The sequence below is a fragment of the Dipodascopsis tothii genome (assembly GCF_038497935.1).
Source record: "Dipodascopsis tothii strain CBS 759.85 unplaced genomic scaffold V1510scaffold_2, whole genome shotgun sequence".
Lineage (NCBI taxonomy): Eukaryota > Fungi > Ascomycota > Lipomycetes > Lipomycetales > Lipomycetaceae > Neoaidaea > Neoaidaea tothii.
Genome location: NW_027117986.1, coordinates 453,297 through 480,222, shown reverse-complemented (window position 1 = coordinate 480,222; position 26,926 = coordinate 453,297). Strand labels below are relative to the sequence as shown.

The window sequence follows — 26,926 nt, the reverse complement described above, 5'->3', positions numbered from 1 at the left end:
GCTACCGCGATCGCCGCCGGAACCTAGAGCGCCCGCAGTTCGGACAGGTAGTAGTGGGGCTGCTCCCGCGGCGGTCAATCCCGCACGAGGCGCGGGCGGCCGCGGGCCGAGCCGCACCGAGGTCACGGGACGCAAAGCCACAACGTCGCGAGCCGAGCCACGCACCGTGAGCCACACAAGGCCGGCGGACAACGTTGCCACACAACGAGCCACAACCAGCCACAGCCACGGCAGCGCCACCTCCAGCCACGACGTCAGCCTGAGTGGCCACGCCGCTGGCGCACAGAGCGGCGCCACGCCGCATTGTGTGCGGCGCATGATGCACGTGTGCCCGATCGCAGCGCTAGCAGACAAAGACGGCTTGTTCGCACGAACACGCCGCTGCGAGGCAGCCGCTGACAGATCGACACATTGGCCGGCTCCGGCGTGCACAAGAGCGGTGGCGGCCAGCGGCGTCCGCCGACGCCCAGCAGCCCGGTCCCGCTGCCCAGGCGCCACAGCAGGCCTAGCGCCACCGGCTGCAGGTCGGCTGCTCCGCGCAGTCACGGGCGGCCGCCACCGCCGGTCGGTGACGTCTCTGGTGCGTCCTGGTGACGGTGCCCACTACTGCTGAACTTGTCCTCAAAGGCAGATCAATTTGCCGTATTGGGTTAAGGTCTGTAAACAATTTGCCGTATACGGCAAGGCACCGGTTGTATCACCACAAGTCGTGAAGTCATCGTGGATCTTCCCTTGTTTATCGCCTAAACAACTGTGGATTCGAGAATAACGGAAAATTCGGTTTTCAGAAACCAGATCAGAACGAGCACGTATATATTTTAGCAGATCGCTCGTGGCCCCGAGCCCAGACCAAACCTACGCTCGTTGTGAACAGCCGAGACTTGTTTGCAATTGCTCCAGAAGGTAGATATAGCTGGGAAGCCCCGGAACGAACGGAACTCATCTTTTGACACCCAAGACCTAAGAGTTAGACACGATGGCCGGAAAGCCTTTGATTACGTTTTTGCCCTTCATCCTCACGACGGGGTAAGTTGCTCCCGCTGGACGCGCTGACAACCAGAGCGACTCTGCTCCTGTTGCTGATCATGCTTGGCGGCATCAAGGATGTGAACCCGCTGAACCGGATCTTCATGTTTGAGGCCGACACCTCTGGAATCTCGTCTGCCCCGGACTCGACGCGCTGGACGCTGTGGAACCGCTGCGGTGTCAGCGGTGGTATCAACCACGACTGCACGTCCAACCACCCTGCCTACGCCTTCCAGCCTGATGTCAACTTCGGCACCACCAGCGGCGTGCCCTCGGGCTTCCAGTCGCACCACAACCGCTACTACTACATGTCGCGTTTCACTTTTGCGTTCTTCATGATCGCCCTGATCTTCTCGGCGTTTGCCTTCCTGTCGGGCTGGCTCTCGCTGTGCTCGCGCCTGGCGTCGGGCGTCACCTCGATGCTGACCGCGCTGGCTGCCATGTTTGACATCATTGCCTCGGCTCTTGCCACCGCTCTGTTTGTCATGGCCCGCCGCGAGTTCCGCAACTCGGGTGACAACGCCCACCTCGGTGTGAAGTTCTTTGCGTTTGCCTGGACCTCGGTCTTTTGTCTACTGATTGCCTCGGCTGGCTTTATCATGGGCTGCTGCCTTGGTCGCAAGGGTGTCAACCGCGAGAACACTGGCTCCGTCCCGCTCAACGAGAAGAAGCGCGGCAAGTTCTTCAACCGCCGTGGTGCGCGCAACAACTACCAGTCCGACGCTGAGTCCCAGACTCCTGTTGTTCCCCACAACTACACCACCGAGCAGTCTAGCTTCTAGATGCTCTCTGGTACGAAAATGGACATATACTGGCCTCGGCCTAATCTATATGCTATCTTGAGTTTTATGTATTCTGGTTCTAGTTATTCTTCTTCCCGACATGCCACGATTGGGGTTTTGGTTTCTATGGGATTTAATGTTGCTACTGTAATTTAATGTCTAAAAGCTTTCTTGCCAACAATGGGGGTCCGATCCCTGGTCTTGTTCTCGCTACGAGCCACCGCGCATCCAGAGTATTGGCACACGTATAAGCCGCACACACCCAAGACCGCAGTCGACCTGGACCATCGCGGCACGTGCCTTCCACTAGAGCTGTCGGCCATGCAGATCCCGGCGATCTGCCCGGACAGTCTCGAAGGTTTCCCACCTCGGACAGCTGTGGCTGTGCTAGTGGCTCGAGAACTGCCATGGCAGCTCGCTTAGTGGACTTTCCTGGGATCTAGCGGACTTTTCTGGGCCCCTGCCTTGTTTTAGTGGCTCCTGCGTCTGTTCGCGGCCGGCCACCCCTTTCGTCACTGTGGCTGCGCGCGCTTTGTATGCACGTACTTACCGCTTTCGTCGCGCGATCGGTACAACACAGCCGCTTCAGCATGCACCCCCGTGGCGCAGCGCATCTAGTCCACTGGGGGCATCCCCGGCAAGCCTAATCCAGTGGTCTCTCACCCATGGTCTGGCCCCCGGCCCTCGTTCTTGTCCACTATCCCCCGGGGCTGCAGTCCACTAGGCGCGGCCGCCCTTTATAATTACATATCTTCACTTGTACTATTTTTATCAAATCTCTCTCTCACCTGGGTTCATTCTCCATCGTCAATTACTCTGGTAGGTACAGGAAGTTGTAAACGTGCTCGGGGGCGTTGGTCGACGGGCGAACAAAGGTCTGTGCGAACGCGACCGAAGAAAGCGCTCGCCCAAGGCCTCCGGGCGGCTGTTTATTTTGACACCCCGCGTACGCCGGACGATGTCCCTGACCTGCAGCTGATTGCAATTGGACCAAGAAATTCGTACTGACCGGCAGACGCAGCATCCAGCGTCGAGGCGTGATTGTCGAGAGCACTTCGTCGATAAACACCGGGCTCGCAAGCCCCGATAGCACGACTCAGGAGGCCAAGACAAGGCCGTAGCAAATCCAAAGACAGTACTCAAAATGCCTCTGTGTGGGAGCTCAAAGAAGCCGAGTAAGTGGGCACGCGACGATCGTACTGACCGCAGTCGCTCGCAAGATCGTTATTCTCGGCGACGGTGCTTGCGGAAAGACCTCGCTGCTGAACGTCTTCACGCGTGGGTACTTCCCGCAGGTTTACGAGCCGACTGTGTTCGAGAACTACGTGCATGACATCTTTATCGACGGCCAGGCGGTCCAGCTTTCGCTGTGGGACACGGCCGGCCAGGAGGAGTTCGACCGGCTGCGGTCGCTGTCGTACAACGACACGCACACGATCATGCTCTGTTTCTCGATTGACTCGCGCGACTCGCTCGAGAACGTCCAGACAAAGTGGACCGCTGAGATTGCCGACCATTGCGAGGGCGTAAAGCTGGTTCTGGTGGCGTTAAAGTGCGATCTACGCTCAATGGCTGCCGAGGAACCCGAGGCTGGCGCCGCTCGCGCCGCTCCCAAGAGCTACATCACCTACGAGGAGGGACTGGCCGTGGCCCAGAAAATCGGCGCCATGCGGTATCTCGAGTGCTCGGCCAAGAAGAACCGTGGCGTGAACGAGTGCTTCACCGAAGCTGCCCGTTGCGCACTGTCGGCCAAGCCGAAGGGTTCCAAGGAGGAACCCCAATCGTCTGGCTGCACCATCATGTAGCCGATGACGTCCGCAGGCCGTCGGCGTCTGGTTTTGAGATCATGTTTTATAATCTGAAGGTGTTTGCGGTGCTATTTAGATTCTAATAATTAATTGCCGGCATCCGGCTGTCACGCACATTCAAGAGCGCCATGTCTAGAACTAGTTTATATGTACAGCAACGTCTAGAATATGCGCTGCCGCCTGTTGTTTAGTAAGGGCGGGCAGCCTCCTGGCAGGCCTTAAGCTGCTGCAGGTACCACTCGCAAATCTGCATGTTGCCCTGGTTGTCGTCAAGGCACTTGGTGAAAGCACGAGCGTCGACGTCGCAAGCGCGGGCCTCAGCGGGCTGGCTGTAGCTCTGCTGGGCGGCAGCCGGGACAGCGGCAGGGGCAGACTCAACGGGCGCCGACGAGCTGCTGCCACCGAAGATGCCGCCGAGGGCGCCACCAAGCGCGTGTCCGACGGTAGATCCGACGGCAACACCGGCAGCGGTGGAGGCCATCTGCATGGTTAGCACGGTCCCAGTTGGCTCAAGTGGGTAGAGCACCGCAAAGTGTGCGGCTCAGTGTCGCCATAGCAACGCCCCGAGACATCCCCGGCCGAGCGGCATCTTGCCGACCGCCGTGATCTGCCTCGGAACGTCGGAACAATGCTCCGAGCCGAGTTCAATGTGCTTACCTGGCCGAAAAGAGAGGGCTGCTGGGGAGCGACCATCGGCGGCTGAGCCGGAGCGTGCGCAGCCGGGGTAGGCGCCGGCGGCGGCGGGGCGGCGCGCGGGGGAGCGGCGTAGGTCGAAGCCTGGCGGCGCTGGGGGGCAGGGGCGGGAGCCGAACGACGGGAAGAAGAGCGAGGCATGTTTGTTGGTTAGACTGGTTGATTGATGCCGAAGAAAAACGGTCAACTGTTCTTTTATAGATACCGAACAGAAAAAATTGGTGACCGTGGAACGCCATGGTAACTTAGCCTGTATACCCCGGGTAACAAATCGAAGCCATTCTTCCGACGGCGTAGTGATCTTTGTCCGCAGGCTTATGCTAAAGTCCGTGTTACGTGCACAATATCGTGAAGTTTATGGCGTATCTGCAGAATATGTGTGCTTCCTGCTGCAGCCTGGGCCATGTGATGGCCTCTAGTGTCTGCCTTATTGCCGCCTGACGCCGCTGGTCCGCGGATGCCGTGATTGGTTAGGTGTCGGGGCGTGTGTGTTTCAGAGCCGCAGACGACGCGGCGCGCGAAGGCTGAGCACTGTGGCTGTGAGTGGCTGACCTGTGCGGTGTCCCCGCTACGTCAGAGCTCCTCAGCATCGGCTACGAGTCATCTAGCTGCACTCTCCAGTGTCTGGTGACATGGTCGACATCCGGCCCTAATGACTTGCGTACTTCAGGCTGTTCGAGTGACTTCTCTGCTGCCATATCCCCGATCTGAGTCCGCCGGGGTACCTGCTGACAAAATCCTGGCCAAGATATCGGGGTCAACGCAGTCCGTACCGATACAGCTAACTGATCCGAGACCTCGCCGAAGATCGAATCTCTGCTGTGAACGTAAGAGCCGCACGGCCCGTATATACATGAGCCGCATGAGCCGCATGAGCCGCACCCGACGTCCAGACAACGGTTTGTGTTACCCGGCTTTGTCGTCGGTCTGGCAAAAAAAAATGACACAGAACATCGTCGAGCAAAGAGTCATCTGTGATCTCAGTGCACACACAAAGGATTGCACATAGACTGCCATAGACCTTCAAAACCAATGTCGGAAGAAACCAAGCAGACTGTCCCCCCGGTCGAGGCTGCGGCGATTCAGGAGCCTACTCCGTCGCCGTCGCCGGCCGCCGAAGTCGTTCTAGGGTGAGTATAGTTCCTCGTGTTGGCGAATTCAGTCAGCCCAGCGCGGCTGGACAGCCAATGTCGCGTCGTGGACCTGAGAACGGCCAAATATGTCGTCGGATAAGTGCTAACATCATAGTGAGGACGGCCAGCCGCTGTCCAAGAAGGCTCTGAAGAAGCTGGAGGCTGCGCGTGAGAAGGAGCGCAAGAAGGCCGAGAAGGCTGCCAAGGTGGCTCAGGAGCAAGCCAGCAAGGCTGCCAATGAGGTGGTAAGTCGCCTTTGCAGGCGACAGAGCTGACATCAGGATCACGCCGCGGGTCGGTACGGCAAGTCCAAGCTGGTGCAGTCGACCGAGAAGTCGGGCGTGCCGCGGATCCAGATCGGCGACCTCGACAAGTCGTGGGCCGGCAAGGAGGTCGTTTTCCGTGCTCGTGTGCACACCTCGCGTCTGCAGGGAAACAAGATGTGCTTCTTTGCTTTCCGCCAGCAGTCGGAGCTCATCCAGGGTCTTGTTGTCGCCAACTCAGAGACCGTGTCGAAGCAATTTGTCAAGTGGGCTGGCTCTATCTCGCTCGAGAGCATTGTCGTCGTTCACGGCAAAGTGGCGGCGACCCCCGAGCCCATCCGCAGCGCCACTGTCCAGGACGTTGAGATTTCGGTCGACCAGCTGTACACCATCTCGGAGACGCCCAGCCGTCTGCCGATCCTGATTGAGGACGCCTCGCGGTCCGAGAAGGAGGCCGAGGAGGCCGGACTGCCTGTGGTCAACCTCGACACCCGTCTGAACGCTCGTGTGATCGACCTGCGCACGGTGACCAACCAGGCCATCTTCCAGCTGCAGTCGGGCGTGACCAACCTCTTCCGCGAGTTCCTCCTCAAGAAGAAGTTCGTCGAGATCCACACGCCCAAGATCAACGGTGCCCCGTCCGAGGGCGGTGCCAACGTGTTCAAGATCAATTACTTCAGCGGTAACGCTTATCTGGCACAGTCTCCTCAGCTGTACAAGCAGATGCTGATTGCCGCCGACTTTGAGCGCGTCTTCGAGGTCGGCCCGGTGTTCCGTGCCGAGGACTCGAACACTCACCGCCACATGACCGAGTTCACCGGTCTCGATCTGGAGATGGCGTTTGAGGAGCACTACGACGAGGTCATCGACGTTCTGGTTGAGCTGTTCTACTACATTTTCACCAACCTGCGCACGCGCTACGGCAAGTACATCGACATTGTCCGTCGCCAGTACCCGGTTGAGGAGTTCAAGTTCCCGGCCGATGGCAAGATGGTGCGCATTCCGTTCAAGGAGGGTATCGCCATGCTGCGTGCTGCCGGCCGCGACCTGCCGGAGCTGGAGGATCTGAACACCGAGAACGAGAAGCTTCTCGGCAAGCTCGTGCGTGAGAAGTACGACACCGACTTCTACATTCTCGACAAGTTCCCGCTTGCCGCCCGTCCGTTCTACACCATGCCTGACCCCGTCGACCCGAACTACTCGAACTCGTATGACTTCTTCATGCGTGGCGAGGAGATCCTTTCGGGTGCTCAGCGTATCCACGACCACGACCTGCTCACCCAGCGCATGAAGGACTTTGGCCTTGATCCGAGCTCAGACGGCCTGAAGGACTATGTGGATGCTTTCGCGTTCGGCGCCCCGCCTCACGCCGGTGGTGGAATCGGTCTCGAGCGCGTTGTCATGTTCTTCCTTGACCTGAAAAACATCCGCCGCGCGTCGCTCTTCCCTCGCGACCCGCGGCGCGTGCGTCCGTAAACGGTCGTGCGAAGTGCACACACCACTAGCCTCCGCGCTGCTTGCAGTAGACTCTGATAATAAAAGCCTGCTTGTTACCCCTACTGCCCCTCGCAGCTAGAGTGGATCGCCCAGCCAGGGCTGGATCACTAGGCCACAATTTGGCGAGGGGCGGAGTACTGCTGCCATTGCCACTGGCTTGACTAAGCCCCTGGATGCCTGCTAGAGTCACCGGCTATACTGATTTGCTGTCCATTAGCCCCTGACTGGTCGGCCACCAGCGGCCTATGCTGTGCGGCTCCCTGATGTGCGGCCCCTACTAGTCCGCTGACGTTGGGTGTCGCACTCCAGCCGCAGTCCGCTACCTGGTAAGCGGGCCATTGGCACCTCGTCTAAGTCAACCGTTACTGCCCCAGCCACATCCTTAAGTCGACACCACCGGCCGCTTGCTTAGCACGGCAAATCACTGAACGAAACCAACGAGCTGGCACGGCATGGTCAACGTACGCAATCCGCAGTGCGCACCCAGCGTCTTGGATCCGGGATCACCCGGACTCGTAATTGCGAAAGCGTATAGTCGTGCGGATGGCCCGAACCACCGTACAATTAGCCGTTGCACCCTGAGCAAGACTGTCCTACGGCGTGGCATTGGTCGGACTCGGCTGGACATAGCTACTGCCTCAACGTTGCGCATACGGGCGGCAGTCGCCGCCGGGTGCGGGTTCCCGCAGACAGAGCAAGCCAGCTGCGCTCTTCTGCACGATCGCTGCAGCCACTGGCCACTGGACAGCCGCCGTACAGAATCTGTGCAACGCTATGCAGCAGCGTACAGCCGACAAACGCCTACTCGCGCAAAATGCGTCCCCTGGCTCCGCCAGAGCATGCATTCACAGTACATTCGCGCTGCATGACACCATCCATCTTCTCACTAGTGGCACTGCAAGGTCTGGCGCTTACTGTGGCGCGCGTTCCGGCGACGGTCCCAACTTGCTGTTGAGGGGCACATCGTCCGGCTTGCACTAAGCCCCTGGCCATTTCTGGCTGCGTCTACCACAGTACACCCGGACACGCACACGAATTCGATACACACGCTCAGGTTCATGTTGTCGGCCATTCCGCGCAATACGAAGGCCAAGGGTCCTGCGACGGCCCAGTACCACGTTGGTGGGGCGCGTCACGCGTAAATTAACTGCCATACACGCCGTATTCCATTTTGGGTAAGAACGATACAAATACTGCTACTTCCCTGCGTCATGCAGCCTACAGTCCACACCCACATACTTGTGCTATACCCCTTTCTTATCCTTTTATAGACTAGCGTTCCTTAGCTCCTCTCATGTCTGGGTTGTACTATGCGTGGTACCTCACAGCTGGGCTGCAGGCGCGCTCCTCTGTTGCACCAGGTTGCACAGAACATGCCAGGCTAGCTCGCAGCAGAAATGAAGGCGCCAGTGCCCAAAAAATTCCAGCAGGCGTGTAGTAACAAACAATTCCTATCGTTACTCTCTTTCCTGGCCAGACACCCTGCCGTTCTATCTACTCCGTGGTAGCTGCCGAAGCGACAGCACCCTCCAGACTATTGTGCAGTGTACCGGGAACGAGCACTCGGTCAGCAGCAGAGAGGACGAGCGGCAAACGCAGCTGCTGAATAGGCAACGCCGCATCAGAACGCAGCGCACGCTGTTGCAATTACCTTGGTCTTCTGCTCACGTCCAGAAGCAGCAGAACAGGACTGCCAAAGGAGACATCAGTCAATTGAGGATCTGAGCGGCGCACAAGCGCATGTACACAGTCCGCAGACGTTGAGGGATCGCAGGAGCAGCATTGTCGAACAAGATGGCCTTCAAATTAGGATTCAAGAAGAAGCATCAGTCGTCAGGGCCGAGCAAGCTGAGCTCGTCGACGTCGTCAGAGATGCTGTCGTCGCGCCTTCAGCGCCCGGCCCCGGTCGGCTCGACAGACCGGGAAACCGCGCCTGGTGCCGGCCCGTCGAACGTTGGTCCGCCGTACGTATACCAGCCTCAGCCGTCGTCGTCGGACGGCCGTGAACAGCACAGTCGTGGGAACGCGCACCCCCCGCGGTCACCGCAACCGCGCGCGGCGCCACAGTCGCCGTCGCGAGGCGGAATATCGCAGCAGTCGTCGCATTCACCCAAGAAGGACTCCCGCAAGGCTCACAACGCCAATGGCAGCGGCAATAGCGATCAGCACATGTCGTCGCCGATTCTGCCACCGGGAAGTGACTTCAAGGGCTCTACACCGGCCACACAGCCGTCGAGCTCGGGATCGCAGTCGGCGTCACAGACCGCGCAGACGTCGTCTACGACCCAGTCGTCCTCGCATCGCCACCACCCTGCATACCCGTGGTCGCAAAAGCGGTACAACGGCTCAGTGCTGCCGTTCCCGCTCTCCGGACACTCTACCAATCCGGTGGCTGGCAAGAACGGCGAGGTCTTCATTTTTGGAGGCATCAACGCGACGAGTAACACGGTGACCAACGAGCTCTGGTTTGTCGACGCCGAGAGCCTGACGACGTCGCTACTCAAGACCACTGGAGAGATCATCGCACCCAGGTTTGGCCACGCTTCGGTGCTGATCGGATCGGCCTTCGTCATCTTTGGTGGCGACACGCGCACGAAAGACTCGCCGACGATGGACAATAACATATACTTTCTGAGCACATGTGAGTTCGCCTGACCCCTGGTTTATGGGTAGCTGTCAAAGGCTTGGCAGCAAGGTAGCGAAGGTTTGCTAACGTGCACAGCGTCTTTGAAGTGGTCGAGAATCAACGTCCTCGGGCAGCGGCCTTCAGGTCGGTTCGGCCACTCGATGAACACCATTGGTTCACGCGTCTACGTCTTTGGTGGCGAGGTCGATGGCTATTTCTTCAACGATGTCCTGTGCTTTGACATGAAGGCTATCCAGACGGGAAACCCACGGTGGCACATCATCCCTACGTCGGATGACGTCGCCCCCCCGCCACGGAAGAACCACAGCATGGTCACATTCCAGGAGAAGCTTTATCTGTAAGTGCGCGCTTGTGTTTGGCTTGGCACTTTGCGCTAACAGCGGCAGCTTTGGTGGTACCGACGGTAAGAAGCTGTACAACGACACTTGGGTGTTTGATCCCCTGGTCGCGACCTGGACAAAGCTTGACACGTGTGGCTTGAAGCCGCAGCCCGTCGAGAAGCACAGTGCCGCCCAGGCTGGTGGTGTCATGTATGTCTTTGGCGGTAACCTGGCGGATGGAACCGAGTTGAAGGGTCTCACTGCGCTCCGCCTGTCTGGAAATCGCTGGTTCACGTTCCAAAACATGGGGCCGGCACCTTCCTCGCGTGTCGGACATGCCATGTCAGTGTACGGACCCAAGGTCTTGGTTCTGGGTGGAAAGCACTCGGTGCCGCACGATGGTCACTTGGACCTCTCGTACGTTCTCGACGTCAGCCGGATCAAGTACCCTCCGGAGAACCCGTCGTCGCAAAAGACATCGTCGTCCGAGGACCGTGGCCGCAGTCTTCCGCATGCGCCGTCTCAGCGCAGTCAGCTGCCGCACCAGCAGCTGCCGTCACCGCCAGCAGGGCACTCATCGATTCCGCCGTCTCAGTCACTGCCACATATGCACCAGCTCACACAGAAGGGCTCGGACCGCAAGCTGCAATCGAAGTCAAGTACCATGAGTCTGACCAACGGCATCGGATCCATGGGCTCCAACGCCAATCGCAGTCGTGAGGACGCGCACCTAAGCACAAGTACAGCGGGTGCGCGCTCGAGCGCCAGCGGGGAGACTTTGGAGAAGATCGAGCAGATGAACAACGCTAAACTCGACGACGCGAACGAGGCCAACGAGGCGAATGACCATCTGGAGAGCCTAGACCAAAGAGTGGAGCGTCAGAGCTCTAGGGATGGCCACCCGACTCGCGAGGTCAAGTACCTGCTCAACCGGTTCTCGCAGTCGAAGAAGGTGTCACCGATTGACCAGAGAGAAAACTTTGAGTCGATGATCCCCCGGTCGGACTCGATGTCAGCGTCTGCCGCGGGTTCGTCCCCGGCAAGCACGTTCGCGCCACTGGTGCCTGTGACGTCGGCTTCTGCGCCGTCGCCGATCACGTCGTCTGTGCCTGTGTCGACGCTATCGTCAGCCGGCCCGGCGTCGAGTCTGGCGACAACGCCGACACTGACGTCGGTTTCGTTACGGGAGCAGGCAATGAACTCGTTCCCGGCTCCGGCGACGTCAATGCCGTTCCAGAGTCCGGGTCTTACTGAGCGCATGCTCCCTCCCGTGAACGACACATCGAATAGGTCGTCGATCCGGTCGTCGATCCGGTCGGTAACAAACTCTGCTGCTGTCTCGGAGGCCGCGCTGCTCCGCACGGAGCTCGAGCAGCTCCGTATAGCCAACAAGTGGTACGAGTCGGAGTTGCTGGTAGCACGACGGGCGGGATATGTGTCGTCGATGATTCCGGCAAAGATATCGGCGTCGGAGCTGACGAAGCTGCCGTCGGACCGCAACCGGCTGTCGGTGGAGCTCAAGTCGCGCAAGACGGACTCGGCGTCGATGCTGCAAGCGCTGATCGGCATGAAGGCTGAGATCGATCAGGTCAAGAAAAACCTGACGGTGCAGACCAAGACTGCGACAGCGAGCATTGCCGAGATGGAGCAGGAGAAGGAACGGGCGGTGCAGGAGTTGATGTACTTCAAGGCCAAGTTGGAGCTATCGGACAAGGACTTGAAGAGCGTAGACGCGAGTCGGATCAACGACCTGGAGCAGAAGCTGGCGGACAGCATCCGAGAGATCGACGACCTACGGGTGGAGCTGCGGGCAAAGGAGAGCGACCTGGACGTGGAGCGCACGGCGCGTGTGTTGGCGGAGACAGAGCTCCGGGAGATGCACAACAAGGTCGGGATCATCGAGAAGGCCCAGCTGGACGCGCACAAGGACGATTTGAAGACGGAGGTCGCGCGGCTGAACGCGCAGGTGTGCGACCTGACGTCGCTGAAGGTGCAACTGCAGGAGCAGGCAACGGTGGCGACGGAGCGGGCGCGGCGCGCAGAGGAGCAGAACGGGCTGGCGGACGTGAAGGACGACATCTTGGCGGTGGTGAGCCAGGTCAAGCTGAACCTGGTGGAGTCATCGGAGCGGGTGACGGACCTGACGCAGCAGCTGGAGGACGTGCGGGAGAAGTTCGAGTCGTCAGAGGTGGAGAACAACGTGCTGCGGCACTCTCTCCAGGAGACAAAGGACATGCTCGAGCGGGCGGAGCAAAAAATGACGGAAATGAAGGGCATGAACGACCAGCTCATGCGAGAGTCGACAGACGCAAACGAGTCGATTATCCTTGGGCTGGAACGCGTGCTGCAGGCAAAAGCGCTGCGGCCGGCATCTGTCGAGATCAAGCGTTCGCGCGAGTCCGGTTCAGCGGACAGTGGCGACGAGTCGCTTGAGACAGTTGCTGGCCTGAAGCGGCAGCTTGTGAACGTCACGGAGCTGTATGACACCAATAAGGTCGCGCTGCAGAACACGCACACGCAGCTGCTGAACGCGATGGCGGTGGTGACGAGCCTCCAGCAGAGCCGGATGGAGATCCTGAAGGCGTCGGACGCGTCCCAGAACCGGCTGAACTCGGTCGTGGCCGAGCTGCGGCAGCTGCGGCAGGAGAACACGACGACGCGGGAGGAGCTGATCCTGAAGCAGCGCGACCTGGAGGCCATGTCGGTCAAGTACAACGCGCTGCAGAAGCTGATGAGCGAGTCCAAGAACGGCGCGCGCGTGTCGGAGGAGCTGATCCGCGACACCAAGTTCATGGACCTCGAGACGCGGCTGATGGCGAGCATCAAGACGCAGGAGGACATGAAGCAGTTTGCGGACGCGCAGCTGCGCCAGGCCGAGCGCACGTACAACGAGCAGCTCGACCAGATCAAGAAGGACTACCAGTCGGCCATGGAGCACATCTCGGTCGTCGAGGACATCCAGCTGATTCTCAAGAACGAGGCCGCGACGTACAAGGATCAGAACGCCAAGCTGCTCAAGGAGCTCGAGGTCCTCAACACCCGCACCGTGCAGATGAAGGACGCGTACTCGAAGCGCACGTCCGACTTAGAGGGCCGCCTGCGCGACCGCGACTCGGAGATCGTGCGCATCAAGAGCCTGCACCGCAACTCGACCGCGACCGACGTGCTGTCGCTGGTTGCAGCCTCCACCTAGCCGGCACTTGCATACGCCGGAAGCATGCCCGCATAGAGTACTCATTTTGAATGTATCACTATCATGATCGACCGCTGTATTATTAATTGTCTTTTTGGAGCCGTCGGACGCGCGGCTAAGATTTTGTTGCTATGCTCTTTGTGAAACATGAGTCTACGATAATGACTCCCGTGTGTGTGGGCTAATGAAGACGCGTGATGATTGTAACTCCCAGCGAGGAGGCGTGGCGGTGATGTGGCGGCGGTGGCGCAGGCAGGTGCTCCGCGCCGCACGCCGTGCGGCGGGCGGCTCGTGCGAGCCCCGAGCCGCAGTGCGTGCGGCGCAATGCGCGCCGCACGCCGTGAGGCTGACCGCCGCACGCCGTGCGGCTCTGCTGACTTATCCTACACCTCCCCTTGGCGATCCTGGGACATTGGGACCTGCAGTTGGGATTTCCCGTAGTTAGCAAATTTTTTCAGCCTTCAATCTCCGCGACAGCAAGCCCATCACTCAGCGCAGCAGCATGCACAGGTTCGGCCGCAGCTTGCTGAGTGGATGCCGGGCGGGCCATTCGTGGCCCGCCCGGCTGGCCGCCTGCCCACGCAGCCCGAGCAGGATCGTCAGCAAGCTCAGCAGCATCGACCGGCCGCAGTCCGCCCGCGGCCGCTCAGACGCCGCCGCCAGCCGGCAGCACGACGCCGAGGTCGAGGGCGACACGTACACTCGCGTCATGGGCGAGGTCATGGACACCAGCGCGGGCGCGGCACTGCACAACAGCGGGCAGGTCAGCGACGCCGACCTGGCGGGCTTGGGCGACGACTACGAAATCGAATTCCAGCGGTACGACCCGCAGACGCTGGCCGGGCGGTCGGCCGCGGCGCACTCGCTCGAGATCCCCGGTCCGCTCAACGAGGCCATGGCGGAGATCATCGCCGGCAACAACGTGGGCGAGCTCAAGACGTCGATCCGCGACATCTACCAGCGGCTGCAGGACACCAACTCGCGCAAGGCGACCGTGCCCGGCGACGTGGACGCCCAGCTCGCGGCGTTCTTTGCGCGGGACTACGCGGCGCTGCACCACGTGCTGCAGGAGGTGCGCAAGCGCGGCGGCGACTGGGCGCCGCGGCGGGTCCTCGACGTGAGCTACAGCGTCGGCGTCGGGCTGCTGGCGATGGCGGACGTGTTCGGGAGCCCGGCCGCGCCGTTCCGGCCGGAGGTGCAGGACGTGGTCGTGTTCGGCAGCAAGAAGCTGATGAAGCGCGGCCGGCAGCTGCACCGCGCGGCCGGCACGGACGACGAGCGGCTGCGGTTCATGTCGCAGCTGCCCGGGCGCAGCAGGTTCGGCAAGTACGACATGGTCGTGGTCAACCAGATCCTGCTCGAGTCCGAGGTGGCCGACCCCGGCCAGATCGCCGAGCTCGTGATGGAGCTGCAGTCGTACGTGGCGCCCGGCGGCGTGCTGGTGGTGGCCGAGCGCGGGCGGCCGGCCGCGTTCGAGACGGTCGCGCACGCGCGCGAGGTGCTGATCCGGCCCAAGAGCATCCGGCCGTCGCGGATGAGCGCTGCGGCCGTGCTGCGGCGGTACGTGCCGGACGAGACGGGCGTGATTGCGGAGGACGCGCTGGCGCGGTCGACGGCGAACGAGCTCTACGCGACGCCGGACGGCTACACGTTTGCGCGGGACGAGGTCATGAAGCGCTCTGGCCGCGCGTTCTTCGTCGGCAGCTGGAAGGTGGTTGCGCCGTGCGCGCACCACGGCCACTGCCCGCTGCAGCTGGGCAGCTTTGACGGCGGCGACCGGAAGCACCGCCACTGGTGCCACTTTGGCCAGAAGGTGCAGCGCCCGCCGTGGCTGGCGACGCTCAAGAGCGGCAAGAAGCTGGCCGGCCGGTGGGACGACGACGACGCGTCGGGCGAGCACCTGAACAACAAGGGCCGGGTGGGCAGCAAGAACTTCGAGGTGGCCACGTTCTCGTACGTGGTGGCGCGCCGGGCGCCGGAGAACTACTACCCGGAGTTTGTCGAGGTCGAGGAGGGCGCCGAGGAGGGCGCCGAGGAGGGCGGGGAGCTGGCCGGCGCGGCCGACGCCCTCGCCGCCGCGGCCGCCGTCACCGCCGACCCGCTCCCCGCCGCCCCGCCCGCCCCCCGCTGGCCCCGCATCGTCATGCCCCCCCTCAAGCGCTCCGGCCACGTCGTCATGGACATGTGCAGCAGCCGCGGCCTCATCGAGCGCTGGATCGTCCCCCGGTCGTACTCGCGCGTCGCCTACCACGACGCCCGCAAGGCCTCCTGGGGCGACGAGTGGGCCCTCGGCGCCAAAACAAAGGTCTACAAGCACTACGGCTCCAAGGAGCCCGTCCCCAAGACCAAGCAGCAGAAGCGCGACGAACGGCGCCAGCAGCGCCAGCAGCGCCCGGCAGAGTTCCGGGTTTAACTCATGTACATATGTAGATACATTCTTCACTTCAGCGGGCTGAACGGCAGCGCCACCAGCACGTGGCTCTGCATCCGGTTGACCAGGCCCACGGTCTCGTGCACGGTGTTGGCCCAGCCCGGCAGGTGCCAGCACTTGTCGCGGCACGACTTGCGGTGCTCCAGGTCGGCAAACTGCCACAGGTGGTGCACGGTGTTGATCTCGCCCAGCTGGTTGAACCACGCGCCCACCGGCTCCATGACCTGGCGCCGGCACTCGAGCCCGCGCTTCCAGCTGGTCTCCCAGTTGAGCAGCTGGCCGGCCTTGAGGTTGTACGACCGCAGCTCGAAGATGCCGCCGAGGTCGTGCGGCGCGGCGGTGCCGCCCCAGAAGTCGAACTCCTGCATCAGGTCGCTCTTGCGCGAGACCAGCATCGGCCGCACCTTCTCGATGTAGTCCAGGAAGAAGGGCTCGTGGTTGTGGAGGTGGAAGTTGACGTCGTGGAAGCCGGCGAACGAGCTGTACTCCCAGATGTGCACGTACGTGTCGAGATCGTCGCCGATGACGGTGCGCCAGCTGCCGACGAGGTGGACCTTGTGGGACGAGTCGTCCAGCGGGCCGGTGGCGGCGATGCGCGGGTAGACCTGGGAGACGAGGTCGACGTAGTCGGGCGCGCGGTCGGGGCGGACCTTGTGGACGACCATCTCGTGCACGTACTTGCCGCGCGAGAGCTGGTTGGAGTACGACCGCTCGGCGGCGGCCTGCTCCTTCTTGGACTGGTCGGACCCGTACAGGATGGACTTGATCAGGCCGGACTTGGCGTCGCTGCTGGGCATGACGTCCGAGGCCTGGGACTCGGTCGCGGGCGGCGGCGCCGGGTAGCGCGTGGGCGAGAAGTAGTGGCCGTCGTCGTGCGGCGGCACGTTGCCGAGGGACGGCACACGCGTCTTGGCGAGCGCCCGGCTGGCCGTCGAGAACGGTCGGAGGGCGCGGAGGGACGACATGGTGAGGTGATGGGCTGCGGCGGCCGGCGGCGGTATATATAGGCCCCGCGAGGCGGTGCGCCGGGCGCGGAGGCCGGCGACGGCGATCCGACGCGGTGATAGCCTTGCACGTGCGGCTCTGTGGGGTAAACGCTGGGCCGGCGACGCGGCGACGGGTGGGAGTCCGAAAGGGGCAAGGCGCGCGCGCCCGCGCACGGGCAGCGCCCGAAGGCGCCTAACGCGGGTCGGCTACGCACGACTACGTCATGACATCTGAAACCCGTAAGTCGGGCGCAGATGAGCCACGGCCGTGGGCCGGGCCGGGTGATTGCGGTGAACGGTTTATTGTATGTACAGCACAGACACGGACCAGCCCTGCCGGTGGTCCAGCGCGCGCGCGCCTAGTTGACGTCGACCCTGAGGCGCTTGGGCTCGGTCTTGGGGACCTTGGGCACGCTGACGTCGAGCACGCCGTTCCGGAGGCTGGCCGTCACGGAGGACGAGTCGACCGGGCTCGGGAACCGGAACTGGCGGTGGAACGACGCACGGACACGCTCCTGCATCCAGAAGCGCTCGGCCGGCTGGTCCGGCTTGGTGGCGACGGCCTGGGCCGCCGGCGGCGCGACGGCCTTGGTGTCGGCGTCGGGCGCCGGGGCCGCGTCCGCGCTAGGCGCGTCGGGCTTGGTTTCCGACGTCTTGGAGATTGCGCCGCGGATCGACAGCGTCTGCGGATCGACAAACTCGACCTCGAGGTTGTCCTTGTCGATGCCCGGCAGCTCGCCCTGGAGACGGAACGCTGTCGGCGTCTCGGAGACGTCGAAGGTGGGCGTCCGGGTTAGCTCCGAGCCAAAGGACGCCATGCCCAGACTGGGAAACGGTGATGTCAGGAGCGACGACATTGGCGCCGTGAAGAACGGGTCTTCGAAGACGCGGCCGAGACGCGGCATGGTAGAGAAACGCGTGAGAGACATTGTTGGCTGTAGTTGCTTTGTGGTGCTTGCTGTTTGCTTTGCTTGCTGTTTGCTTTGCTTGCTGATGATGGAGCCGACGGGGCCGGGCGGGCCAATTTATAGACGGGACGGCTGGCGGCGGCCTGCCTGAGCCCCCCCGGCCGGGGCGTGGGGTCTCGAAGGCTCTGGCGGCGGCCAGCAGGCCCGGGACGGTGCTGGGAGGTGCTGGAGGGTTCACGAATATTCGATGACACGTGTGGCTAACACGTGACGCGTCAGGTGACGCGTCACCTGACCTCTTGTCACCTGACGCGTCACCTGACACGCCTGTTCGCGCGCGTCTCGGCTCCTGGCGCGAACGCGTGTTACTCGTTACCGGAATGCTGTTACCGTGCCACGTCCTGCATGCACCCCTCCGCCAGCGCATAGTGTTATCTGCCATACGTGCGCTCAGGGGCACCGGCCCCGTGTCCAATCTGCTGACGATTGTTCTAGAGTGTACGCTGGGTGAGTAATCGCGAGCAGCCGCGCCACAGCCACCCTGGACAGCTCAGCGCGCGGCTAGACGAGCGCCGCGTGCAGCGCCTCGAGCCGAGCGCCGCCAGCCGCTCGCGGGCGCCGCGGCTCCGCGGCTCCCACCGGCGGCCGGCGCGGCCATGGCGGCCGGTGCGACCCGGCCGGCGCGGCCGGCGCGGCCGGAGCCGGCCGAAAGCGGCCGGCGGGCAGGGCCGGGCGGAGGCTGGCCGCACAGCCACAGCGCGCGTTCCTAGTCCGGCCGCTGCCGCATGACGCCACACGACGCCACGGGCGCCGCCGTCGTCAGGCTGACGGCGCACCCGCGCCGGCGCCCTCCCCGGCCGCGCCGATCTGGCAAATCCACGCGGATCCACAGCCGTGGACTAGCACACTGTGGCGCTGTCGACACCGCGTGCGCTCGGCGGTACGGGCCGCGGTACCGACGCGGGTACTCGGACACGTCGCGGCAGCCGAGGTGCCATTCGTATACGGCGCGGCCAGCCGGCGGGCAGCACCCGTCCACGCGACTCACGGCCAGCGCCAGCTGGCAGCGCGGTCACCTGGGGCGCGGCCGCCGGCAGGCGTGTGCGGCGGCGGGGCCGGGTGCGGCGCGTCGGCAGAGCCGGGAGAAAGAGCCGCACCAGCCGCTGGTCACAGCCAGCGTACTGGCCGTGCCTCCACGCGGGCCGGTGTTGGCACCGCGGGCAGTCACCAGGCTACGGCCGGCACCAGCACCACAACCAGGGGTCGGCGGCAGCCAGCGTCACACGCGCGGCCCGCGGCTCGTCTGGTGTTGCCTACACTGGGTCACAGCCGAGCAGGCCGCGTGTGGGCGATCTGGGCTTGGGAATGCGACTAGGCCGCAGCCGGCCGGATGGCCTCGGCCGCCTTCGGCCGCCCTCGGCCGGCCGCCATCGGGCGGGCGCCATCGGCGGGCGGCAGCCGCTGTCGATGGCCATCGATGTGTGGCGTCTGCCGGGGTGCAGGGGCGGCGGTTGTAGCGGCTCGCTTGGCGGCCAGGCCTTCTGGTCAACAGCTGGCCGGGCCGGCGCCGAGGCCAGCTGCAACGGGTGAAACCTGTGACCCGCAGGCCGCCGAGCAGCGCTATGGGTTCGGTTGCACCAGCGGCGGGCGGGTTACGGGCAGGTCGCGGGCCGGGTACGAGGCGGGCGCGGGCCGCCGCGTGGCCGTGCCAGCTGGCCGGTCCCAGTGCCGCGGCCACGGGTCGCGCGGCTCAACCGCAGTCTCGGCGCGGCTCAGCGGGCACCAGCGTGGCGCCGCTGCGGCTGGACCCACGGTCCGACCCGCGGACCGGTGTGCGGGTGCGGCCCGCCACCGCGGCGGCGCGCACGAGGCGGCCCGTCTGGTCTCAGACGTGTCGCAGCCGGCGTGATAGCGGTGATGGCGGTCACACCGTGTCAAAGCTGTCACATACGGCCACTGCACTTGCCAGACATGTTCGGCGGCAGCCGCGCCAGCATGGCGCCAGCGGCCAGTGGCCACAATCGCGCCAGTTCGCGTGCGCTGGCGCGGTCGACGCGGAGGTGGCCGCCTGCGATGCAGCCCCCGCTGACGCATGCACGGCGGCCATCGCCGCGTGAGCGGCGCAGATGCGCACGCGCGGCTGGAAGCTCCACCCGGGCGGCGGGCGCGGCCACCCCGCGTCTGGGCGGGCAGGTGCGGCGGCTACGCGGAGGTGGACGCACGCCGCAGCCACGGCCGGCGCGGGCGGGCCGGGGCGGCGGCCGGCGGCCCGTATGACGGCGGCGACGATCGCAGCGGATCACAGCGGATCACATGCGATCACAGACCAGCACGCGGGTCATGGCGTCAAGCGCTGCATATACCGCGCACCTGCGCGCATATGGAACTGGCGGTACTTGTGCCAGACGACCCCTCCGTGTATGACCTGCATGCCTCTAGGTCGTTTGCAGGTGCATCGGCGCGGTCCACTGGGCGCGTACCCCCCCAACGTACCCCCCGGCGGACAGCCGGCGTACCTGTCTCCCGGCTGCCTCTATGCCCGTTCGCGGCCTAGCGGAGGAAAATCAGCGGCAGACCTGGCACTGCCCAGGCGGCTGCATAGAAACCTTAAACACAAGAAGCATGTCTTTGAGCTAATTTGCATTCGCATTACCCTTCGTGGTAATTCCCAATTCTGGTAACATCGACATGGCTCGCTCTATCAAACAAACCGCAGCCGAAAATCGGCTTGCGACTGCAGATTGACTATCCGACTACGTATATCCCAATTCATCTCGCCCGTCGGTGCAGATGGTACCGGATGGCACCCGGCTTTTGTTTATTCATCGTTTGCAAAAGACGTATACCGCCACGGCCCATATTAATAATTATTCTCGCATTCTTTTTTCGGGATCGACTGGGGAACTCCCACGGCTAAAAGCGCTTGCTAGGTCATCGCCCAGGTTCTTATATACTGGCTTCCCAGCATCCATTGCCCTCACTGTCCGATCCCGCGCACATCAGTATTTCTACCCACCTGCGGCGATTTCGCGCAGAAACGCCCCAGGCTCCTGGCTGTCGATTTCTGTCGAGCCACTTCGGCGCGAACGACACCAAGCGGGCACGACTGCGAACCTGGCCTCTGGCCTGCCGCCGATCTACACGACAAAGACGACTGGTACGGTGCGGGCGCGGGCGCGTGCACGTTGCAATTGGTTGGACAGACGTGTCTGAGCTGGTGAGTCTGACGGGCGCTGCCGGCGACGTGGATCGGGGCCGGACCCTTGCGCGTGCTACGGGCGGGCGACGGCGCACGCCTGAGACAGCGCGGGCGCGCGCGCCGCGTGTGCGCGGACCGGCCCGGGGGGACACGACGGGCGTGGACGGGTACGGGGCGGGGACCCGCGGGACCCGCGCGGGCGGACCCGCGCGCGGACCCGCGCGCAGATCGGCGCGGGGCCTCTGGGAACCGGCCGCGCCCGGACTGGGTCCGCGGATCGAGTCCGCCGCGCGATCCGTGCGACCCACGCCGCGGGCGTGCCCGGCCGCGCGCGCGCGTGCGCATAGGTGCGACACGGGCCGCGAACCACCCCGCGCGCTGGGTCCGCGGACCCTCGCCCGCCGCTCCTGCGTCAGCCTCAGACACCCGTCGTCGGGCTATTCCTAGGGATTACGTGGGAGGCGGCTGACAGTGATAGGCACGCGCGACTAGACAGACGGCTGAACCAAGTGTCCGGCTCCTGAGGTTCACGGGTTACAAGTCACGGATCACAACTCACAATGTTTTTCACCCTGCCCACGCCGTCGCTCTTCTTCCCGATCGTGGCAAAGTCGGCGAAGGCCGACAAGGCGTCCGTCGGCAAGGTCGCCGCCGCCGTCGACGCCGACTCGTCCTCGGCCTCGGCCGCGTCGTTCCTGCCGCGCGCCGGCCACTACACACACAACCACGGCCTCGACCGCGGCGCCATCCTGCGCGACAGCAGCCGCCACAGCGACGACGAGCTCTCGTGCTGCGCCGACTACCGCCTGACGTCGTCGATCTCGTCATTCGAGAGCGACGACTCGCAAGAGTGGATCAAGAGCAGCCAGCACGTGCGCCTGGGCGACAACCACATGCTGTACTCGGCCAAGCTGGGCCATCTGTCGGCCAACACCGACCGCCGCTTCGCGGTCGAGAAGGACAAGGACTCGGAGTACGTCTCGTTCCCGCGCCTGGAGCTTTTTGGCGACGAGTGAGGGCGCTGCCTTGCAATTTTGTATATAGACCTGCGACTGTATCATTTGGCCGGCGGCGTCGCCGCCGGCCGGCGCCGGCGTTTCGTTTTGTTATCTGTACTATATCTTTTGCGGAGTTCTTCAATACATGGCTACCAACCGGCTCCCTTCCAGTGGGCCCGCTCGGGGGTCTCGCCCAGCGCGGCGAACGCGCGGCGGACCTTGGCGTCGTCGACAAAGACGCGGGCGATGGCGAACCGCGCGCACTGCCGCACGTGCGCGAGCAGCGTGTCGGCGTCGGCTACGACGGCCGGCGTGGCGCCGTACGTGGCCGCGACGTGCGCGACGCTGTCGAGCACGAGCTCGATCATGTCGGCCTCGATGCCGGCGCGGCCAAAGGCGTCGCGCAGGGGCTGCGTGGCCAGCAGCGGCGCCAGCGAGAACACGTACTCGAGCGTGGCCGTGCGCTCGGCCGGCGGCCGGTGCAGCAGCTGCGTGAGCGCGTAGCCGTTGGGCAGCCGCGCCGGCGGCGTGAGCCGCAGCTCCCTGTCGGCCGGCTTGGCCTTCTTTGCCACCGGCTCGCGGGGCTGGGCCGGCGCGGCCGAGGCGCCTGCGGCGGCCGCGGCCGCCGCCGGGCCCGGCACCGCGCCGCTCACGCTCACGCGCCGGAACTCGTCCGGCAGCGTGTCGACGACCTCGATCGGGACGATCGCGGCCGGCGGCGGTCCGGCCGACCCCGCGTCGACCCCGCGGCGGCCGTCCTTTTTGGAGCGCTGGGTCAGCCAGCCCCGCAGCAACGTACCTGCGCGCGCTTCTCCTCCCAGGCCAGCTTGTTGAGGTCGCCCGCGACGCTCTGGTTCGCCGGATCGGCCGCCAGCGCGCGCTCCCAGTCCGCGCGCGCGTCGGCCAGCCGGCCCAGCTCGCGGTGGGCCGTGCCGCGCCGCCACAGCGCCTTGACGGTCAGCGCCGCCGGCGAGCCGGGAAAGGCCTCCAGCGCGGCCGTGCAGTCGTCGACGGCGGCCGCGTGCTGGCCCAGCTTGAGCGAGCAGGCCGCGCGGTTGGTGTAGAACGAGGCGTCCAGCCGCGGCGCGGCCGCGATCGCGGCCGCGTACTTGGCGGCCGCGGCCGCGTAGTCCTGCCGGGCGAACAGGGCGTTGCCTGCGTCAGCGCGTCCGGCGCCCACGTACCCTCTGTCTTGAGCCTGCGCGCGAGATCGTCGGCCATGCCGTGGAAGCTGCCGGAAGCGCGAGAAGAGCGCGCACAGGTGCCGCGCGGCGCGACGGCTGTGCAGGGGGCGCCGTCCCGCCGTGCTGGGCCGCCGTGCGGCGGTTCGTCTCGTCTCGTCCTAGCGCCGCCGCACGTTCATGCAGCCGCGCCCGTCCACCGGATCCAGCTAGCAAGCAGAGGGTAAGGGCCGACGCGTCGCGACTCTTGCCCGCGTCCGCCCGCACTTCTTCACCATGGCCGCGCCCGAGCCCGGCAGATTTTTCCGCGACGACGCCGACGGCGACTACAAGGCCGCACTGAAGCTGGCGCTGGACGACAAAGCCATTTCGCCGCCGCCGTCGGTCGTGCTGGACGACGTCGAGTACGCGGCCGACGGCCGGCTGGCCTCGTCGCCGGCCGACGCCCCGAAGGACGCCACGCCGGCCAAGGGCGGCGCCGCGACGCCGCCGCCGAGCAGCGCGGCCAACACGCCGCTGCCGGACCGCCGGAGCCGGCCGCGGCGCGAGCCGGACGACGGCCGCGGGTTCTCGAAGGAAACGTTCCAGGAGATCATTTCGCAGAAGATCTCCAACAGCGTGTTTGGCCGGCTGCGCAAGATCTCGGACGGCAACCTGGAGCGCGCGGTCAACTTCTACTTTGACGCGCCGCCGTCGCCGTCGACGTCGTCGCCGCCGTCGTCGCTGCCGGTGGAGGCGGACGACGCGGCGGACGACGCCGACGCGGCCGCCGACGCAGCCCCGGCGGCCGCCGGCTCGCCGCCCGCCGCCCACGCGCCGCAGCAGATCGGCGACTGGACCGAGCGCTACGTCGGCTCCATCCAGCTGTCGTGCTGGGCCACGCGCTCCGGCACGCGCCTGCTGGCCTACGGCGACGCGGTCCAGCTCAAGCGCGTGCCGGCCGCGGCGGCCCACAAGAAGGACGACACGCTCGTGCGCATCACCAGCCGGGCCGTCGAGATCGGGCGCGTGCCGGTCGAGCAGGCCGCGTTCGTGTCGGCGCTGCTCGACTCGGAGACGTGCGCGTTCCGCGGCACGTGCATCTACGCGGACGAGCGCCTGCGCATGGGCGACACGTTCTACGTCCAGCTCGACTGCTTCCTGCGCCGCCAGACGTTCGGCGACCACGGCACGACCGCGGCCGGCGTCGTGGACGAGCGCCGGCGCGACGCGCTGGTCCGGCTCTTTGCCGCCGTCGGGCTCAAGCCGACGCGCACGAACGACACGGTGGCCGCGCACAAGCAGGACGGCAAGCTCGACGTCACGGACGCGGCCGAGCACTTTGACGTGGCTGCGCCCGCGGACTCGGACGACGGCGACGACGCCGGCGCCGTCGTCGACGACGACCAGCTGGACGCGCTGTACTCCAAGGCGCAGACGTACGACGCGGACATGCCCGAGGTCGAGCCGCCGCACACGTTCAAGCTCACCCTGCGGCCGTACCAGAAGCAGGGCCTGGGCTGGATGCTGGCCAAGGAGCGGCCGGACGCCGGCGGGCGCGACGCGGCGGCCATGCACCCGCTGTGGGAGGAGTACGCGTTTCCGCGGCACGCGACGGCCGACCGCCGCTGGTGCACGCGCTTCTACGCCAACCCGTACACGGGCGCGCTCAGCCTCGACTTCCCGCGGCCCGAGTCGGCCAGCGCGTTCGGCGGGATCCTGGCGGACGAGATGGGCCTGGGCAAGACGATCTCCACGCTGGCGCTGGTGCACGCGAGCTACTACCTCGCCGGCGACCGCGACTGCCACGGCGTGACGCTCGTGGTGGCGCCCATGTCGCTGCTGGCGCAGTGGGAGGCCGAGACCGCCAACTCGGCGTCGCGGGCGGGCGTGGTCGCCGTGCACGTGTACTACGGCGAGGGCCGGACGCTGGACCTGGCGCTGGACCGCAAGATGCCGACGGTGGTCATCACGTCGTACCGGACGGTGCTGTCCGAGTGGGAGAAGCACCGCAGCGCGGCCAGCTCGAGCCTGTTCCGGGCGACCGGCTGGCCCGAGGCCGGGCCGGCGTCGCGCTCGCGGCTGTTTGGGACCGAGTTCGCGCGGCTCGTCCTGGACGAGGCGCACACGATCCGCAACCGCTCGGCCAAGCTGGCGCGCGCGTGCTGCGACCTGCGGGCGCGCCGGCGCTGGGCGCTGACCGGCACGCCGATCGTCAACCGGCTGGAGGACCTGTACAGCCTGATCAAGTTCCTGCGGATCGAGCCGTGGATGAACTACACGTTCTGGCGCAAGTCCATCACGGTGCCGTTCGACCGCGGCGAGTTCGTGCGCGCGCTGGACGTCGTCCAGACGGTGCTGGAGCCGGTGGTGCTGCGGCGGACGAAGAACATGACCACGCCGGACGGCAAGCCGCTGATCGAGCTGCCGCCCAAGAACGTGCACGTGGAGCAGATCGAGCTGGGCGAGGAGGAGCGCAAGGTGTACGACCTGATCTTCGCCCGTGCCAAGCAGACGTTCGACGAGAACCTGGCGCGGGGCACGGTGTTCAAGTCGTACACGTCGATCCTGGCGCAGATCCTGCGGCTGCGGCAGTCGTGCTGCCACCCGGCGCTGGTCAAGACGGCGTGCGCGGACCTGGACGACGACGTGGCGCCGGCGGACCTGGACAGCGACATCAACCTGCAGGAGCTGCTGGCGTCGTTCACGGCCGGCGCGCGGCCGTCGGCGGACGAGCGCCCGGCGAACCAGTACGGCGCCGAGGTGGTGCAGCAGCTGCTGACGTCGGCGTCGCACGAGTGCCCGATCTGCTCGTCGGACCCGATCGAGCAGCCGCTGGTGGCCAAGTGCTGGCACATCGCCTGCCGGGCGTGCCTGCTCGAGCACATTGCGTTCCAGCGCGGGCACGGCCAGGAGCCGCGGTGCCACACGTGCCGGGCGACCGTGGACGAGAACGAGCTGTACGAGGTCATCCAGCGGCCGGCGGGGCCGGACGCGCGGCGCGACGCGTTCCACGACGCGCGCGAGGAGGCCGAGCCGGCGGCCGAGCCCGCGCCGGCCGCGGACTCGGACTCGGACGACGACGCCGAGCCCGCCAAGAAGGACGCGGCGGTGATGCTGCTGCGCGCGTACCGGCCGCCGGAGTCGGCCAAGATTGCGCGGCTGGTGCAGAGCCTGGACGCGGTGCGGCAGGCGAACAGCGACGCGGGCGTGACGTCCAAGGTCGTGGTGTTTTCGCAGTTCACGTCGTTTCTGGACATTGTGCAGGCGTCGCTGCGCCGCGACGGCTTCCTGTGCCTGCGCTTCGACGGCAGCATGAGCCAGAAGGAGCGCGCGCGCGTGCTGGTGGAGTTTGACGAGTACGGCGAGAAGCGGGCGACGCGGAGCGCGTCCGTGGGCCTGGGGCGCAAGCGCGCGGCGCCGGCGGAGAGCCTGGTGGTCCTGCTCCTGAGCCTGAAGGCGGGCGGCGTGGGGCTGAACCTGGTCAGCGCGAACCGGGTGTACCTGATGGACCCGTGGTGGAGCTACGCGGTGGAGGCGCAGGCGATAGACCGCATCCACCGGATGGGCCAGACGCAGAGCGTGGACGTGTACCGCTACGTGGTGAAGTCGTCGGTGGAGGAGCGCATGCTCAAGATCCAGGACCGGAAGGTAAGCGGCGGGGGGACGCGCTGACGCAGAAATTCATTGCGTCGAGCCTGGGCATGTCCGAGGACCAGAAACGGGCGCAGCGCATTGAGGACATTAAGCTGCTGTTTGAATAGGACGCTGAGCCGCACGGTGTGCGGCTGGATGTGAGCATGCGGGGTGCGGGGGGTGGCTGCCGGGCCGCAGGCAGCGGCTGACTGCGCCGCGCATGTGGCTGCTGAGCCTCAGGGCAGC

The 26,926-nt window shown here is 64.9% G+C and overlaps 10 protein-coding genes across 10 annotated transcripts in view; 6 read left to right on the top strand and 4 right to left on the bottom strand.

Annotated features, from left to right (window-relative positions):
• Positions 1–648: 648 nt before the first annotated feature.
• V1510DRAFT_410265 (SUR7/PalI family-domain-containing protein) lies at positions 649–1,988 on the top strand. The gene has a single exon (XM_066932691.1). It carries the CDS (start codon positions 1,086–1,088, stop codon positions 1,806–1,808), a length of 723 nt encoding a protein of 240 aa, XP_066791537.1. The 5' UTR covers positions 649–1,085; the 3' UTR covers positions 1,809–1,988.
• Positions 1,989–2,509: 521 nt separating this feature from the next.
• V1510DRAFT_410257 (small GTPase superfamily) lies at positions 2,510–3,732 on the top strand. Its single transcript, XM_066932690.1, has 2 exons — positions 2,510–2,983; positions 3,018–3,732. The coding sequence occupies exons 1-2, from the start codon at positions 2,953–2,955 to the stop codon at positions 3,611–3,613; spliced, it is 627 nt and encodes a 208-aa protein (XP_066791536.1). The 5' UTR covers positions 2,510–2,952; the 3' UTR covers positions 3,614–3,732.
• A 71-nt stretch (positions 3,733–3,803) lies between these two features.
• Positions 3,804–4,450, bottom strand: V1510DRAFT_405749 (uncharacterized protein; the record flags this gene model as incomplete). The annotated part of the gene is made up of 2 exons (XM_066932350.1): positions 3,804–4,097; positions 4,274–4,450. 2 exons carry the CDS (start codon positions 4,448–4,450, stop codon positions 3,804–3,806), a joined length of 471 nt encoding a protein of 156 aa, XP_066791535.1.
• Positions 4,451–5,272: 822 nt separating this feature from the next.
• Positions 5,273–7,264, top strand: V1510DRAFT_410252 (aspartyl-tRNA synthetase). Its single transcript, XM_066932689.1, has 3 exons — positions 5,273–5,439; positions 5,558–5,687; positions 5,724–7,264. The coding sequence occupies exons 1-3, from the start codon at positions 5,342–5,344 to the stop codon at positions 7,179–7,181; spliced, it is 1,686 nt and encodes a 561-aa protein (XP_066791534.1). The 5' UTR covers positions 5,273–5,341; the 3' UTR covers positions 7,182–7,264.
• Positions 7,265–8,996: 1,732 nt separating this feature from the next.
• Positions 8,997–13,362, top strand: V1510DRAFT_405747 (uncharacterized protein; the record flags this gene model as incomplete). Its single annotated transcript, XM_066932349.1, has 3 exons — positions 8,997–9,843; positions 9,925–10,186; positions 10,230–13,362. The coding sequence occupies 3 exons, from the start codon at positions 8,997–8,999 to the stop codon at positions 13,360–13,362; spliced, it is 4,242 nt and encodes a 1,413-aa protein (XP_066791533.1).
• Positions 13,363–13,864: 502 nt separating this feature from the next.
• On the top strand, positions 13,865–15,809 carry V1510DRAFT_428018 (mitochondrial small ribosomal subunit Rsm22-domain-containing protein; the record flags this gene model as incomplete). Its single annotated transcript, XM_066935239.1, has 2 exons — positions 13,865–13,872; positions 13,957–15,809. The coding sequence occupies 2 exons, from the start codon at positions 13,865–13,867 to the stop codon at positions 15,773–15,775; spliced, it is 1,827 nt and encodes a 608-aa protein (XP_066791532.1). The 3' UTR covers positions 15,776–15,809.
• On the bottom strand, positions 15,789–17,081 carry V1510DRAFT_167035 (uncharacterized protein). Its single transcript, XM_066930390.1, has one exon. It carries the CDS (start codon positions 16,756–16,758, stop codon positions 15,802–15,804), a length of 957 nt encoding a protein of 318 aa, XP_066791531.1. The 5' UTR covers positions 16,759–17,081; the 3' UTR covers positions 15,789–15,801.
• Positions 17,082–17,138: 57 nt separating this feature from the next.
• Positions 17,139–17,708, bottom strand: V1510DRAFT_405745 (HSP20-like chaperone; the record flags this gene model as incomplete). Its single annotated transcript, XM_066932348.1, has 1 exon — positions 17,139–17,708. One exon carries the CDS (start codon positions 17,706–17,708, stop codon positions 17,139–17,141), a length of 570 nt encoding a protein of 189 aa, XP_066791530.1.
• Positions 17,709–22,033: 4,325 nt separating this feature from the next.
• Positions 22,034–23,105, bottom strand: V1510DRAFT_400849 (uncharacterized protein; the record flags this gene model as incomplete). The annotated part of the gene is made up of 3 exons (XM_066931990.1): positions 22,034–22,654; positions 22,684–23,039; positions 23,069–23,105. 3 exons carry the CDS (start codon positions 23,103–23,105, stop codon positions 22,034–22,036), a joined length of 1,014 nt encoding a protein of 337 aa, XP_066791529.1.
• A 236-nt stretch (positions 23,106–23,341) lies between these two features.
• Positions 23,342–26,926, top strand: part of V1510DRAFT_443808 (SNF2 family N-terminal domain-containing protein) — a gene marked incomplete at its 5' end in the record, with an annotated part of 3,903 nt that continues 318 nt past the window's right edge. The window contains 4 exons of the mRNA XM_066935668.1: positions 23,342–23,794; positions 23,891–26,403; positions 26,476–26,695; positions 26,725–26,925. Of these exons, the coding sequence (XP_066791528.1) occupies positions 23,342–23,794; positions 23,891–26,403; positions 26,476–26,695; positions 26,725–26,808 (3,270 nt within the window). The 3' untranslated portion in view covers positions 26,809–26,925. The remainder of the gene's footprint in view (positions 23,795–23,890; positions 26,404–26,475; positions 26,696–26,724; position 26,926) is intronic.

Excerpts from the sequence above, each read along its gene's own strand:
- V1510DRAFT_410265 (XM_066932691.1), top strand. The coding sequence starts at position 1,086 with ATGCTTGGCGGCATCAAGGATGTGAACCCGCTGAACCGGATCTTCATG.
- V1510DRAFT_410257 (XM_066932690.1), top strand. The coding sequence starts at position 2,953 with ATGCCTCTGTGTGGGAGCTCAAAGAAGCCGA. Across the intron at positions 2,984-3,017 it reads TGGGAGCTCAAAGAAGCCGA|TCGCTCGCAAGATCGTTATT; the intron begins GTAAGTGGGCAC and ends TACTGACCGCAG.
- V1510DRAFT_410252 (XM_066932689.1), top strand. The coding sequence starts at position 5,342 with ATGTCGGAAGAAACCAAGCAGACTGTCCCCCCGGTCGAGGCTGCGGCG. Across the intron at positions 5,440-5,557 it reads GCCGCCGAAGTCGTTCTAGG|TGAGGACGGCCAGCCGCTGT; the intron begins GTGAGTATAGTT and ends CTAACATCATAG. Across the intron at positions 5,688-5,723 it reads GCAAGGCTGCCAATGAGGTG|GATCACGCCGCGGGTCGGTA; the intron begins GTAAGTCGCCTT and ends AGCTGACATCAG.
- V1510DRAFT_167035 (XM_066930390.1), bottom strand. The coding sequence starts at position 16,758 with ATGTCGTCCCTCCGCGCCCTCCGACCGTTCTCGACGGCCAGCCGGGCG.